The sequence below is a fragment of the Moschus berezovskii genome, chromosome 14 (assembly GCF_049115385.1).
Source record: "Moschus berezovskii isolate FMDL1 chromosome 14, NW_MosBer_1.0, whole genome shotgun sequence".
NCBI classification, from domain to species: domain Eukaryota; kingdom Metazoa; phylum Chordata; class Mammalia; order Artiodactyla; family Moschidae; genus Moschus; species Moschus berezovskii.
The window spans coordinates 50,815,244-50,830,008 of NC_142473.1; the positions used below are offsets into that span (position 1 = coordinate 50,815,244).

Sequence of the window (14,765 nt, forward strand, 5' to 3'; positions counted from 1 at the left end):
TGGCCCTTAGTACCTCAGTTTACTTCTAAAGTCCCAGATCATGTTTATTTTATCATATTCCTCCCTCCCTTGACTCCACTTCTTCATCCCACACCCCTCACCCCGCCACCTGATCTTTCAGGACAGGATGGGACTTATCTCTTCCCTTTGTCACATGTCTTACTTCTTCCTTCCTTTCATTGTTCGAGACTTTACTTCCCTAATGAGATTTTTTTTTTTTAAGTTTGGGTTTTTTTTGTGTTTTTTTTTTGCCACACCACAGGACATGTGGGATCTTAGTTCCCTGACCAGGGATCAAACCTGGGCCCCATCAGTGAAAACACAGTCCTATTCACTGGACCACCAGGGGATTCCCCCTGAGATTTTAATTTATCTGATAGACAATTTCAACTGTGAAATTGTTGAATCTGGAATATTTTTACATTCAGTCATTGTATTTGGGCTATATTGTCACTTGCTACTTGTCTAAGTTGGCACTTATAACCTCTGATTGTCTAAGTTTAATGACAATTTGCTGTGCATAATTCAAGAATGAATTTCAGTCAGTTATGCATCAGTAAAATGAAATTTTTTTTTAAAAAAAGAAATACTTGGTTTAAAAAAAATACATTTTGGTCTTGAGAATGATGTAGATTTATAGAAAATATTCTGGTCTAACCAATTGCAGATGGTTTTACTTGTGTATCACTGTTGTTCCCTGTTCCCAATGGGGAAAATGGTATTGATGGACACATGGTACACATGGAAAATAGTACATATGGACAGGGAGTTCATTTATCCAAAAGGACTTCTTTAATACTCTGCTAATCTCCTCACCTGAAGGAATAACCTTGTCCCTGGTTATAAAAAAGAAAAGGGAAGAGTTTCTGAAGAAAGAGGGAGCTTTTGCCTCTTTGCTCAGCCTTCTTAAAGGACATCAGTTGCACTGCAGTCTCTAGCAAGTGGGGTAACTGAAGAGCCTGTGCACTGATGCTCAGTATACATCCCTGCATTTCCTCCCACCACATCACTCGTACCTAATCATACAGCAAGGGAGTTAATTTGTACCTAGTAAATTCTGGTGCCTGGGGCAAGGAGAGGAGCTGGTGTTGGCTTTTAACTGGTGTTGTCTGCTACATTCTAACCCAACTTTTATCCGAGAGGTTTGCACTGGGGTAGAAAGCAATCATGAAACTAATAATAACTGAACATATCAAAGCAGAATTCCTGATTGCCTACCTCCAACCTGTCTCTCTCTCTCTCAAATTTCTCACCTCACTTAATGACACCATGATCCACCCAGTTGCTCAAGTCATCCTGGATTTGCCCTTTTCCCTCACATTCAATCTGTCGGTAAGTTCTGCTGACTTTGCCTCCAGAATATTTCCTAAATCCATCAATTCTCCTTCTCCATGGTTATGACCTTAGTCCAAACTCAATCATCTCCCACTTGATTTACTTCAATAACCCCCAAACAAATCTTCCTTCTTGTTACTCTGGATTTCCTTTCACCCATCCACCCACCATGGCTTTTCCCATGTAGCACAGTGGTAAAGAATCTGCCTGCCACTTCAGGAGATGCAAGAGACACGGGGTTTGGTCCCTGGGTCAGGAAGATCCCCTGGAGTAGAAAATGGAAACCCACTCCAGTATTCTTGCCTGGGAAAAATCCATGGACAGAGCCTTGTGGGCTATAGTCCATGGGTTGCAAAGACTCAGACGCAACTGTTCAACTGAGCACACATACACATCCACCCACCATAAAACAGCCAGAATGATCTTTGACAAAGATAATTTCCCATCTAGTACTCTCCAATAGATTCCTTTTTACCCTTTTAAAAATACAAGCTCATCATCACGATCTGCTCCAGTTTATACCTTTCCATACTTTCAGCTCACTTTGCCCCTCACTCACAGTGTTACAGCTGCATGTTCTGTTCCTTGAACACCCCAGGTTGTTCTTGCCTCAAACTCTTCGCATCTACTGAAGGCTCTATCTGAAAGATAGGTACTCCTAGATTTTCTCCTTCTAGATCTAGCAGATCTACTCCTAGATCTTCAGATAGCTCCCTTTCAAATATTCAGCAAGCCTTCCTTGACCACCCAAACTAGATTAACTGCTCCCCTCCAGTCACACTCCAACACATCAGCCTGCTTTGTTTTCTTTATAGCACTTAAAAATCATCAAATTTAACTCATTTATATGTTGGCCTTTTTATTGTCTCCCAGCATTAGAACCGGAGAAGGCAATGGCACCCCACTCCAGTACTCTTGCCTGGAAGATCCCATGGACGGAGGAGCCTGGTGGGCTGCAGTCCATGGGGTCGCTAAGAGTCGGAAACGACTGAGCTACTTCACTTTCAATTTTCACTTTCATGCATTGGAGGAGGAAATGGCAACCCACTCCAGTGTTCTTGCCTGGAGAACCCAGGGACGGGGGAGCCTGGTGGGCTGCCATCTGCGGGGTCACACAGAGTCGGACACAACTGAAGCGACTTAGCAGCAGCAGCAGAAGAATAACCTCATCAGTGCCTGGAAGACCACCTCATTCAGAGGAGGGCTCATAAATGACCATCGAATGAACACAGGCCCTTGTGTCTTATTTTGCTTTTGTTTCTTCGTGTGTGTGCTGAGAATACATCTTGCAGGGATGACTAGCTGGGCAGAACTGGGGCATTCCCAGTAGTCCTACTAAGTGCCTGAAGAAATGATCTTGAGGTCTAATGTTCTCCCTTTAAAAATCTCCCTTGTGGGTTTAGCACAGAGCTGAGAGCACAATTTTGAGCTGGGCAGGGATTCAAAGTCCTATGTGTTAGCCATCCTGAGATCTGTCTAGCCCCTTGGAGACAGGACTAACCCCAGGTCCATCTCCCCACAGTGTCCCCACACTTGCCTCTCCCCAAGTGCCAGGCACACAGCCTGTTCCACCTTCAGTGTGAATACTCCTCCTCTTTCTCAGATGAACACACTGTTTTCCCCTCCGTGTGTCACTTTGCCTGTGTGAGCACACCTACATCCCTTATAAGTCTCAGAAACATTTCACCAAATCAGTCCAACTTTATTTTGGCTGAGGGCTCAGGACAACGGAGGGCTGCACACGTGGACTCTCCTTTGGATGCAGGTGGCAGGGCTGAGCTTGGTGGGCAGGGGCAGGTGCATCAGGACCTTCCTCCTGTGTAGCCTGGTGGTGCCCAGGGGCCCTTCCAAGTACACAGGACAGGAATACACTGCCAGGCCGCCTCGGGGTGGCAGGTCACTGGCCCCTAGGGCCTGGGCACTGACGCTGACGGGAGGCAGAGGGCTGGGTTGACTGGAGGAGCTGTCCTGCAAGGCCCCTGCTACCGGGTCCCACTTGGCATTGTGAAGCTGAAGTCCGATCAGCAGCAGCCCCATCTCCGGAACCGTGGGATGTGGGCCGTTCGCCACCTGGGGGCGCCAGAAACCGGTCAGGCAAGGCTAAGAAACTAAGGGGTCCCGGTGGATCAGAGAAGCAGGGGAGCTAAGGTGAGGGGCTTAGCTACACTGCGAGGTGTAACCAGGGGCTTGAAGGGTCGGAACTGGAAACGAAGGGGCAGCACGAAGATACCTGGAAGTGCAGAGGACTGATCAGCTCCTGACGTTTGTGGGGGAGTTGACCGGAGCTGGAGGCTTGGCAAGCTAGGAAATTTGTCGGGGCGACCACAGCAAAGGTAGCTTCCCAACGCAGGGACAGCAGCAGGCGGCGCGGGTGGCAAAAGGCTGACAGGTGAAAGATGCGTTCTGGTACTTGGGTTCCCACACCCAGGTAGCGAACCAACAGCTGCCCGCGGCGCGACAGCTGTCGCAGCCAGAGCCAGGGCGGCTGCGGCCCGGCAGGCGCGTGGGGTCGCCACGGCGGGGGTAGGCGGCCGGTCCAGAGAGCCTGAGCCACCGCGGCACAGCGCCGCGCGGCACACGGGGGCGCGCCCTTCAGCTGCTGCAGCAGGCAATCCAGGTCCCTCTGCAGCGCGCCCACCAGCTGGCTCAGCTCCAGCACCTCCATCTTGAGGAAGCCCTCCAGCGGCAGCGGCGCACTCAGCCCCAGCTCCCCGAACCCCACGCCAGACTCTTCTTGGCGCGTGGTCTCGGTCAGCTGAGCCTGCAGTGACTCCAGTCTGCGCTTGGCTTGCACTAGGCGTTGCCGCAGCCGCCTCTCGGCACGCCGCGAGGTCCCGCGGGCCGCGGGCACCCAAGTAGCTGAACACCGCTGCAGCGCACTCAGGATGGCTCGGCTCTGGCGTCGCAACAGCCAGGTCTGGGAGCCAGCACTCAGTCCGCAGGTCCGGGGTTCCGGCGGTGTGGGCAGTAGGTGCATCTGAGCCTTGCACTCCTCCAGAGCATCCAGCTCCTGTAGTTCTTAGGGGTTGGAGAGGAAGGGTGAGAGATAAGGACCATCTCTTTCCACCCCAGACCCAAGGAGGAGGCTTTCTGACACTTGAACCCATCATTAGCCCATAACTGTGTGAATATCCTCCTTTCTAATCCTTTATTGGTACCTTTATTTCCCTTGAGCAAGGTGACATTACTGTGCTGCTTCCCGCCCCAACACAGATACCTGACTGCAGCTCACCTGGGCCAGGCATCAGAGTGGCCAGCAGATACTGAGGTGTGTGTGGCTGGGCTCCATTCCCGCTGCTGGAGCTCAGGCAGGCTCGCGTGAGGCTAATCAGGACTTCCCTGTCCTTGTCATCTCCCACAGGACCCCCATAGAAAACTGAAGCTGAGGGTGAGGTCAGAGCCCCTCAGTTTCAGCCCCTCCCATTTCCACCACCTCCCAAATGGAAGTAGTACATTTTGTCCCATCTCAGTGCTCCCCCAGCCCACTCCCTTCTGGGCTCTCCTGGGGGCTGGTGACTAGGAGAGGGGACAGGAGGAGTCTCACCGGCCAGCTCCCTCATGGCAACACTAGGATTGCTAAGGCTGGCCCACAGCTGGTCTTGGATCTGCAGGACGTGGGTCAGGGTCACTTGACTCCTGAGGGTGGAGAGCAGGAAGTTAGATTTCAAAACTGTCTATATGCTGAGGATTTTCACATCTTTCTCTCCAGCCCAAACTTCTCTCCTGAGCTCTAGACCCATGAGGCTTACTAGTCATTGCCACTTAGCACCTCAAATTTCCTTTCAACTGAAATCATCATTTCCCCACACCCAGTTGTCCAACGCCGAAATCTGAAGCTCATCCTTGACTCTTCCTTCTTCCTCACCCCATATTTACTCTCTCCCCACTGTGACTATTCTAGTCCCAACCACTTACACCATGATCTCGTTTCTCGATACTGCCAGAGCCTCCCAAAACGATTCTGCTTGCCTCCAGCCCACCCCATCTAGTCCATTCTACACACTGCTGCCAGACTGATCTTTCCAACAAACAAATGGGATCATGTTTCTTCTATTTAAAGCCCTTTAGTGGCTTCCCACTGTCCTCAGGATCCAATCAGTCCCACAAGCCTTTCCTCTCCCCACTGACCTCCAGCATGTCTACCTCAGCCACGCTGAAGCCTTCTCTCTCCTGCTAAGCTTACTTCCCTCTGCTCAGAAAGGCCTCATCTCCTCCTGATCTGCCTCTGCTGTCAGGACTCAATTCAAAGCAAGATTCCAAAGTCCTTGGAGAAGCCTTCCTTGACTTCTCCTTGCCCTCATATTTTGGAGCTCCCCAGAGATGAATCCCAGCATGTGGAAAATATTCAGTGTTTGCTAAGCGACTGACAGAGCAGGATGGTCCCTCACCAGTGCCCCCTGTGAGCCTGCAACTTCATTCCATAGAGCTGCCGGTGTAGCAGGAGGCTATGTAGGAGAAGCAGAGGCAGCACCCTGCTTGGGGGTTGCACAGAGAGTCCTTGCTGGACTAGCTCTGTACTGTCGACCAGGACGTGGCCCAGCTCCAGGGACTGGTCCCAGAAAACAGGCATGGAGTGCTGAGTGAGCACGGCTGGGGAGGAAGGAAAGTGCTGAGTCAGCACAATGCAGTAGCCCTCTGGGCTCCAATCCAAGAGCCTATGGGGAAGCTCCTTCCTCACCTGGTAAGGAAGCAGTAGCTTCTGCAGACACAGTAAGCCAAAGACGGAAATCCCTGTGGATAGCAGCCACATTCCCATTTGCTTGTTGAGCAAAAAGCAGTTCTAACTCCAGGTCCGAGACCTCTAGGGGTCAGACATGGGGCTGAGATCAATTGCTGGATAGGGATCAGACTTGAGGCTAAGGGGTCATACAAAGGGGATGAGGGGATAGACCATGAGACCCAAGTTCAAGCTCAGGCCCAAGTGCAGGATAAAGTCCTAGAAGCCATCTCTAGACAGCAAACCCACCCTTGGCTCCATCCAACACTCCCAGCAAGGGCTGCAGCAGCTGTTTTGGCCAGTGAGGCATAAGATGACAGTTCTCCAGCACCAGCCATTCCCCCCTGAGCATAGCCTTGTGGAGAGAGCTGATCACTGTGGAGACTGGGTCCCAGGTTTCAGAGCCCAGAGCTATCACCTTCAGATGCTTCTTCCCCTGGAGACAAACAACAAAACGTCAGAGTAACTCAAAGAGATCCTAGGATGACCCAAAGGACCCAGAGTAATGCCACAGATGACCCAGAAAGTCCCTGAATAATCCAGAAAGATTCATGAGAATGCTGGGGGCGGGAGCCTACCACCCACCCCAACCCTAAGAGCCCCGTCACTCTGTGGCCAAGAGGCTAGGCTCAAACCTGCTTATGTCTGGCAGCCAGTTTCTGGATAACGGCCAGGTGATGCAGGGTGGCAGTGGGATGACCGGGTGGTGGCAACAAGATCAGTATGGGCTGAGTAGCCTGAGTGTGTTCAAACGGGATGGTGTGGGCACTCAGGTTTTCATCCAGGGGCCGGCCCAGGAGACTGGTGGTGAAGGTTGCCAGGGTGCTGACCAGGCACTCAGGTCGCAGCACACGCCACAGGATCAGCTTCTGGAGGAGGCTCAGTGGGTGAGCCCCCGGCCCTGGTGCAGGGCCCAGCACACTGGATGATAGTGACAGGTAAGCCTGCCAAACACTGGCATGGCCCACTAGGGATGCGCACAGCCCAGCAAACGGGGGCAGCACCTCTAACATCTTACATTCGTGCCAGGTTCTCAGCCCTAGCCAGGCCGGTCGAGCCACACCTGGGACTGGTTTCTCACAGCCTGTGCTGGGAGAGACTGCCAGTCCAGGCCAGAGGGCCAGCCTCTCCAGCTCCGGCGCCTTCCTTGCCACTCGCAACAGAGCCAAAGCACCCAAGACACCCACCAAGGGTACTCGGGTCAGGCCCAGTGTAGCCACGGTGCTGCCTAGTAACTGGTGGGTCAGCTGTCTCTTCAGTTGCAGCAGGCGGCAGGTTACTTCCTCCCGCTGGTGAATCTCACCCTTTATGCTGTTCAGAGCCTGCTTGGTGGCAGCCAGACAATCCTCTGGATTCATACGGAAAAGTGGTAGTAGGTTCTGCAGTGAGCTGAGAGCCTTTATGATGGTCATGCCATGCCAGACCACACGCCGATAGGGTGCCCACAGTGCCACCTCCTTCAGCCTCAGCTCTTCTAGGTCCTCTAAATGGGCACGCAGCTGACACAGCTCCGCCTGGGCCCTCACCACGTCTCGCAGGAACTTGGCTGGTTTCTGACGCTGTGGGCCCTGGAGCAGTAGCATCGTCAGCAGCCGCTCCTACAAACAGTAACTTATTGCATGGATCTGGTCCTTCTCCACGTAGTTTCCCGGTCAGCGACATTCATCTCCACCCCCATGCTGGGGCCCATCACAACCCATAGACTGAATCTCCAAGTACCTCAACAACCCCTGCAGCTTCCCAGGAGTCCAGGAATCTGACGGTCAGGTCCCACCAGTGGTTCTCGAGCTCAGGACGCTCCATGCACAAGATTTCCCGCAGCATCCGTTCTTCTAGGATTTCTGTGTTCACGCCCAGGTCCAGCACATTCAGCCCCTTCAGCAACTCACAGCCTAGCACTTGGAGTCACACGGGAGAAATGCTTAACCCCTTCCCTTTGGCAGAGCCAGGGGTGAGGGGCCCAGGGAGTGTGGCTACCGGCTATGGTCCTGAGCTTGCTTTAGGTCAGATTGAGTGAAGCTCGAGCCCTGGAGTGTCCACAAAGGTGTGCAGGCAACTCACCCATTGGGCCTCACCTTTTTCCAAGGCATTGAGGGGGACAGCAGTACTCAGATAGAGGCAGAAGCCAGGCTGCACCTGGGGTGGACTCAGCTGTTCCCGCTGAAGTAGCCCTTGCAGTTCTGGGCAGTCTAGGCCCAGCTCCATGTTTGTCAGTAGCACGGGCAGGCCTGTGCGGGGCAGACATGGACAACTTACCCACCATGTCAGCACCTGGGTGCCCCCGTGCACTAAGTCTGGCTCCAACCCGGGGTTCTTCCAGAGGATTAGTGCCTAGGGTGAAGGTAGGGGTGGAGGTCAGACTGGAGGTTGAGAGGCCTGTGGGGCCACTGACTAGGGGAGGACACAGGAGACCTTGGGCGGAGGGCATGCGTTCTCACCACGGGCAGCTGCCTCCTGGAGCTGAGGCCCCAGCTCTGGGCTGGCACCTGAGAAGACTTGGAGGTCGGGAGGGGGTGGGGACTGAGTTTCCTCCTCATCCTGCTGTTCTTTCTCCTCTTGCTCCTGCTGCCCTTCCTTTTCTTCCTTCGTCTCCTTGATCCTTTCTTCTGCCTTCTGCTCCTTTGTTTTATCACACTCATCACTATCATCATCTTCATCTTCCATGTTCTCCTCTTTAGACTCTTCTTTTTCATTTCTCCCAAAGCCCTTCCCTGCGGCAGGAAGATGAAAAGGCGCTCTTCTCAGGGTGCCCTGGAAGAGCAGGTGCTCTCCCCAGGAGCCCTATTCACCCAAGGACTCCAGCTCATGAAGCAAGGTCTGGTCTGCAGGAAGACACCTTAGGAAAGTCACTTAAGCTCTCTAAGACTCAATTTCCTCATCTGCAAAATGGGTTGATATTAATGCATTACTACCACCACATAGGGTGAAGACGATGTGAAACAATGCACAGAGAGCACTCCACTGGCATCTGGCAAGCACTCAGTGGAGGGCAGCTCTCAGTAACTATAAAATTCCAGGGAGGGGTTCTAGTCACCCCTGAAACGAGCTCCATTTCTGCCTTTCTGTAGGGTGGCTACAAGAGTCAGTGCATTTCCCTTTTTGCCTGAGCTAATTCTGTCACTAACAACTGTAAAAGTCACCACTAGCATCCCATGCCTGGAAGTATCGATTTGTAAAAGAAAGTCCGTAAACTGTGGCCTTGGCCACAACACAGGCAGTGCTATGGACACAGGTGGTTGGTTGGCCAACAGCTATCTGCAGTCACCTTCTCTTTTGCCTCCTCTACTGCAGGAGCTGGAAAAGATGAATAGTTTTTTGTTTTATGTTGGGAAATTTAAAAATAAGTTTTTTTAAAAAATTAAGAAATGGGCAAGTAGACAGACCCACAATTTGATGTGCTTGTTTCCTATTGCTTAACAAATAACCCCAAACTTAATAGCTAAAAACAATACACATTTATTATCTCTCAGTTTAGTAGGTTAGAAACCTGACCAGATCTGCTCAGAGTTATACTGGGCTAAAATTGAGACTAAAATCACAGGTTTCAGTGCTCAACTTGGATGTTGAGCACTTGGACTTGGGTGTTCTTCCAGGCTTACCATTTTATGGGTTTTGTTTGTTTTTGTTGTTTTATTAAAGTACAGTTACTTGGTTTATAGTGCTGTTAGTTTCAGGTATACAGCAAAATGATTCAAATATATATATGTGTATTCTTTTTCAGATTCTATCCATTATCGGTTATTACAAGATATTGAATATAGTTCCCTGTGGTATATGTTTATCTATTGTATCTGTAGTAGTATACATCAGATAATATCTGCTAATTCCAAACTCCTAATTTATCCTCCCCCTCCTTTCCCTTTAGTAACCACAACTTTATTTTCTATAAATATGTCTGTTTTGTAAATAAATTCATTTGTATCATTTTTTTTAGATTCCACATATAAGTGATATATGCTATTTGTGCATCTGGCTATCCAGATTTATGGAAGATCTTTTATTTTTCTGATGAAAGGAACAGATATTGGCTAGGAGCACCTCTGACATGATGCTTGGAGGGATAGCATTTAATAGCAAATATGGTGGCTTTAAAACAATAGAAATTTATTCTCTTAGTGGCCTTGAGACCAGAAATCCAAAATCAAGGTGTTGGCAAGATTGCACTCCTCTGAAGGCTTTAAGGAAGATTTCTTTCTTGCCTCTTCCAGCTTCTGGTGGTTCTAGGAGTTCCTTGGCTTGTGGCTACATAACTCCACTGTCTTTCCCTTCACATGGCCTTCCTCTGTGAACCTATGCCTTGTCTTCTATCTCTTATAAGGACACTTATCATTGGATTTAGGCCAACCCTGGAAATCTAGGATGGTCTCATTGCAAACCCTTAATTATATCTACAAAGACTCCTTTTCCAAAAAAGATCACATTCATAGGTTCTGGAGACTAGGATGAGGATATATCTTTTGGGTGGGCACCATCCAACCCACTACAATGTGATAAATTACTATACCAAGGGTCATAGATCAGAAAGCTAGAAGATTCTGGGTGCTTGGAGGCAACACTGAAGCCCTATACCTGCTTATCCTGGTCCTTTTTATTGGATAAGAAGGACTTATCCAATAAAATAAGTCCATTTGTTTAAGCCATGGTGAGTGGGATTTTTGTTACAGGTAGTAAGCAGCAGTGAGGATTTTTCTTTTCCTTACCGGTAAGGTGGCTAGGCTATGTGTAGCTAAAAAGCTGGCTTATCTCATGGGACTTGGCCCCTGTGCTCACTGAACTTTAGTGGACTTAGTAGAAGATGCTGGAGCAAGCTGGCTACACCTCTTCTTAGTGAAACAATCTCCAGAAAGAACTTCAAGGGAATCCTTTCTTCTCATATCAAGCAGTGTTAGATCACACATGATCAGATACTCATGCACCTTGCTGACTTCTAAAAAATGATTCTGCACATCATATCACATGGAATAGGAAATCACGGGCTATTGGAAAATCAGGGATGTCTCCAGGATCATCACAAGCACTTCTCTCCGTGCATTCCCTGCCTGACAAGAGTCCTCTCTCTCTCCATTTTGATCCACATACTTCCAAGTAGGGGCTGCATTCCATGGCCAGTCAGCCTAAGCTCCCCCCAATACTATTTTCTCACTACAGCCCTGAGGTGAGGGCCAAGGTTTAGATGGATGACAGTTATACCAAGGCTTAGTGGAATCGGTGGAGTCCCCAGAACCAATGTTAAGAGACAGAAGCCAGAAGTTGCGGCTTAAATTCAACAACGAGAATATATCAAGAGTTCTGGCATCAGTTAATAGAGTCTTTACAAATGAAATCTGGAGGGAAAAAGATGAGAGATTTTAGGGGGTTAGCCAGAAATTCCCCCATCTGGTAGTAAGTGTTTGCTTAATTTTACAGCACATCCTAAGCCCCCATACCCATTCCAATAGGAAGTGGACATTTACGGTATAACGGCTACCAACAGGGTATTCTTGCCTGACCTTCCTCTCACAGATACTTCTGGGAGACAATGGGCAAGGAAAATTATACTGTTTATCAGAACTCAGGGCAGCTGAACTGGCTGTCTAGGAACTCACTCCAATGAATTCAATTAGCCAGTGAAATGATGCTAATTTTTTACCTTCTGTCTGGCATTCCACAGTATATGCTAGAGACCAATATAATGTGTATTTCTTACCCTTTCCAAATTTCTAAAGAGAAGTTTATTATAGTTATCTTGATTTGATTTTGCTTCTCTTTGCTTATCAGGTGTATTCTTAAGATGAGATTCACCTAATCTAGGATAGTTTACAGAACCATGAAAAGCCATATCCAGATCTGATCAAGAGATTATTCAGAGTTTCAGGACTCAGAATTGGATATAGCAGCTAGATGTTTATTTAGGGTGTCTCTTATTAGAGAGGGCTGTGGTCCATGTGATCAGATCGACTAGTTTTCTTTGATTATGATTTCAGTGTGTCTGCCCTCTGATGCCCCCTCGCAAAAAGAATAGCAAGGAGAGATAAGAAAGCCTTCTTCTGCGATCAATGCAAAGAAATAGAGAAAAGCAACAGAATAGGAAAAACAAGAGATCTCTTCAAGAAAATTAGAGATACCAAGGGAACATTTCATGCAAAGATGAGCTTGATAAAGGACAGAAATGGTATGGACCTAACAGAAGCAGATCGGAGAAGGCAATAGCAAGCCACTCCAGTACTCATGCCTAGAAAATCCCATGGATGGAGGAGCCTGGTAGGCTGCAGTCCATGGGGTCGCTAAGGGTCAGACACAACTGAGCGACTTCACTTTCACACATTGGAGAAGGAAATGGCAACACACTCCAGTGTTCTTGCCTGGAGAATCCCAGGGACGGGGGAGCCTGGTGGGCTTCCGTCTATGGGGTCACACAGAGTCGGACACGACTGAAGTGACTTAGCAGGAGCAGCAGCAGCAACAGAAGCAGAAGATATTAAGAAGAGGTGGCAAGAATACACAGAAGAACTGTACAAAAAAGATCTTCACGACCAAGATAATCACAATGGCGTGATCACTGACCTAGAGCCAGACATCTTGGAATGTGAAGTCAAATGGGCCTTAGAAAGCATCACCACGAACAAAGCTAGTGGCGGTGATGGAATTCCAGTGGAGCTATTTCAAATCCTGAAAGATGATGCTGTGAAAGTGCTGCACTCAATATGCCAGCAGATTTGGAAAACTCAGCAGTGGCCACAGGACTGGAAAAGGTCAGTCTTCATTCCAATCCCAAAGAAAGGCAATGCCAAAGAATGTTCGAACTACTGCACAATTGCACTCATCTCACACGTTAGTAAAGTCATGCTCAAAATTCTCCAAGCCAGGCTTCAGCAGTACGTGAACCATGAGCTTCCAGATGTTCAAGCAGGTTTTAGAAAAGGCAGAGGCACCAGAGATCAAATTGCCAACATCCGCTAGATCATGGAGAAAGCAAGAGAGTTCCAGAAAAACGTCTATTTCTGCTTCATTGACTATGCCAAAGCCTTTGACTGTGTGGATCACAATAAACTGTGGAACATTCTGAAAGAGATGGGCATACCAGACCACCTGATCTACCTCTTGAGAAATCTGTATGCAGGTCAGGAAGCAACAGTTAGAACTGGACATGGAACAACAGACTGGTTCCAAATAGGAAAAGGAGTACGTCGAGGCTGTATATTGTCACCCTGCCTATTTAACTTATATGAAGAGTGCATCATGAGGAACGCTGGGCTGGAAGAAGCACAAGCTGGAATCAAGATTGCCAAGAGAGATATCAATAACCTCAGATATGCAGATGACACCACCTTACGGCAGAAAGTGAAGAGGAACTTGTTACTCTCTTGATGAAAGTGAAAGAGGAGAGTGAAAAGGTTGGCTTGAAGCTCAACATTCAGAAAACAAAAATCATGGCATCTGGTCCCATCACTTCATGGGAAATAAATGGAGAAACAGTGGAAACAGTGTCAGACTATTTTTTGGGGCTCCAAAATCACTGCGGATGCTGACTGCAGCCATGAAATTAAAAGATGCTTACTCCTTGGAAGGAAAGTTATGACCAACCTTGATAGTATATTAAAAAGCAGAGACATTACTTTGCCAACCGAGGTCCGTCTAGTCAAGACTATGGTTTTTCCCGTGGTCATGTATGGATGTGAGAGTTGGACTGTGAAGAAAGCTGATCGCCGAAGAATTGATGCTTTTGAACTGTGGTGCTGGAGAAGACTCTTGAGAGTCCCTTGGACTGCAAGGAGATCCAACCAGTCCATTCTAAAGGAGATCAGTCCTGGGTGTTCATTGGAAGGACTGATGCTAAAGCTGAAACTGCAATACTTTGGCCACCTCATGTGACGAGTTGACTCACTGGAAAAGACTGATGCTGGGAAGGATTGGGGGCGGGAGGAGCAGGGGATGACAGAGAATGAGATGGCTGGATGGCATCACCGACTCGATGGACATGAGTGTGAGTGAACTCCGGGAGTTGGTGATGGACAGGGAGGCCTGGCGTGCTGTGATTCATGGGGTCGCAAAGAGTCGGACACGACTGAGCGACTGAACTGAACTGAACTGAACTTATTAGAGAGGGGGTAAATTAATTTACAGCTTCACGTGTGCTAGCTGTATAGTGGATGTTTTTGTAATGGTGTATGGGCACAACAGAAAGTCATATACTGGACAGCCAAGGGATGGACTGTAATATTGATAGCAGTAAGACACTGGTAGTAATAATGACTACTGACTCAATGGACATGAATTTGAGCCAACTCTGGGAGACAGTGAAGGACAGGGAAGCCTGGCATGCTGTAGTCCATGGGGTCACCAAGAGTTGGACATGACTCAGTGACTAAACAGCAACAACAACAAATAATGACTAATATTTTTGAGAACTTATTATACATTAGGCACTGTGTGAACTCTTTTTTCGTGAATTATCTTAATTCTCACAACACTTCATGAGATGGCTATAAGACCCTGATTTTATTGGCAAACAAACTTAGGCTTTCAGTTCAGTTCAGTCACTCGAGTCGTGTCCAACTCTTTGCGACCCCATGGACTGCAGCACGCCAGGCCTCCCTGTCCATCACCAACTCCCAGAGTTTACCCAAACTCATCTCCTTTGAGTCGGTGATGCCATCCGGCCATCTCATCCTCTGTCGTCCCCTTCTCCTCCTGCCTTCAATCTTTCCTAGCATCAGGGGTCAGCTCTTCGCAT

At 48.7% G+C, this 14,765-nt stretch overlaps 1 protein-coding gene across 2 annotated transcripts in view; it reads right to left on the reverse strand.

Annotated features, from left to right (window-relative positions):
- Nucleotides 1-3,054: 3,054 nt before the first annotated feature.
- DNHD1 (dynein heavy chain domain 1) overlaps nt 3,055-14,765 on the reverse strand; it is a 67,300-nt gene continuing 55,589 nt past the window's right edge. The window contains exons 33-44 of one of the 2 annotated variants that reach the window (XM_088843118.1): nt 8,491-8,763; nt 8,128-8,280; nt 7,772-7,950; nt 6,883-7,650; nt 6,688-6,789; nt 6,302-6,488; nt 6,014-6,136; nt 5,724-5,925; nt 4,880-4,971; nt 4,568-4,717; nt 3,566-4,353; nt 3,055-3,405 (exon numbers count right to left, since the gene is read on the reverse strand). In XM_088843118.1, coding sequence (XP_088699244.1) covers nt 3,055-3,405; nt 3,566-4,353; nt 4,568-4,717; nt 4,880-4,971; nt 5,724-5,925; nt 6,014-6,136; nt 6,302-6,488; nt 6,688-6,789; nt 6,883-7,650; nt 7,772-7,950; nt 8,128-8,280; nt 8,491-8,763 — 3,368 coding nt within the window. Of the gene's footprint in view, nt 3,406-3,565; nt 4,354-4,567; nt 4,718-4,879; nt 4,972-5,723; nt 5,926-6,013; nt 6,137-6,301; nt 6,489-6,687; nt 7,651-7,771; nt 7,951-8,127; nt 8,281-8,490; nt 8,764-14,765 lie in introns of both variants that reach the window. The other variant, XM_088843117.1, reaches the window with a different exon arrangement.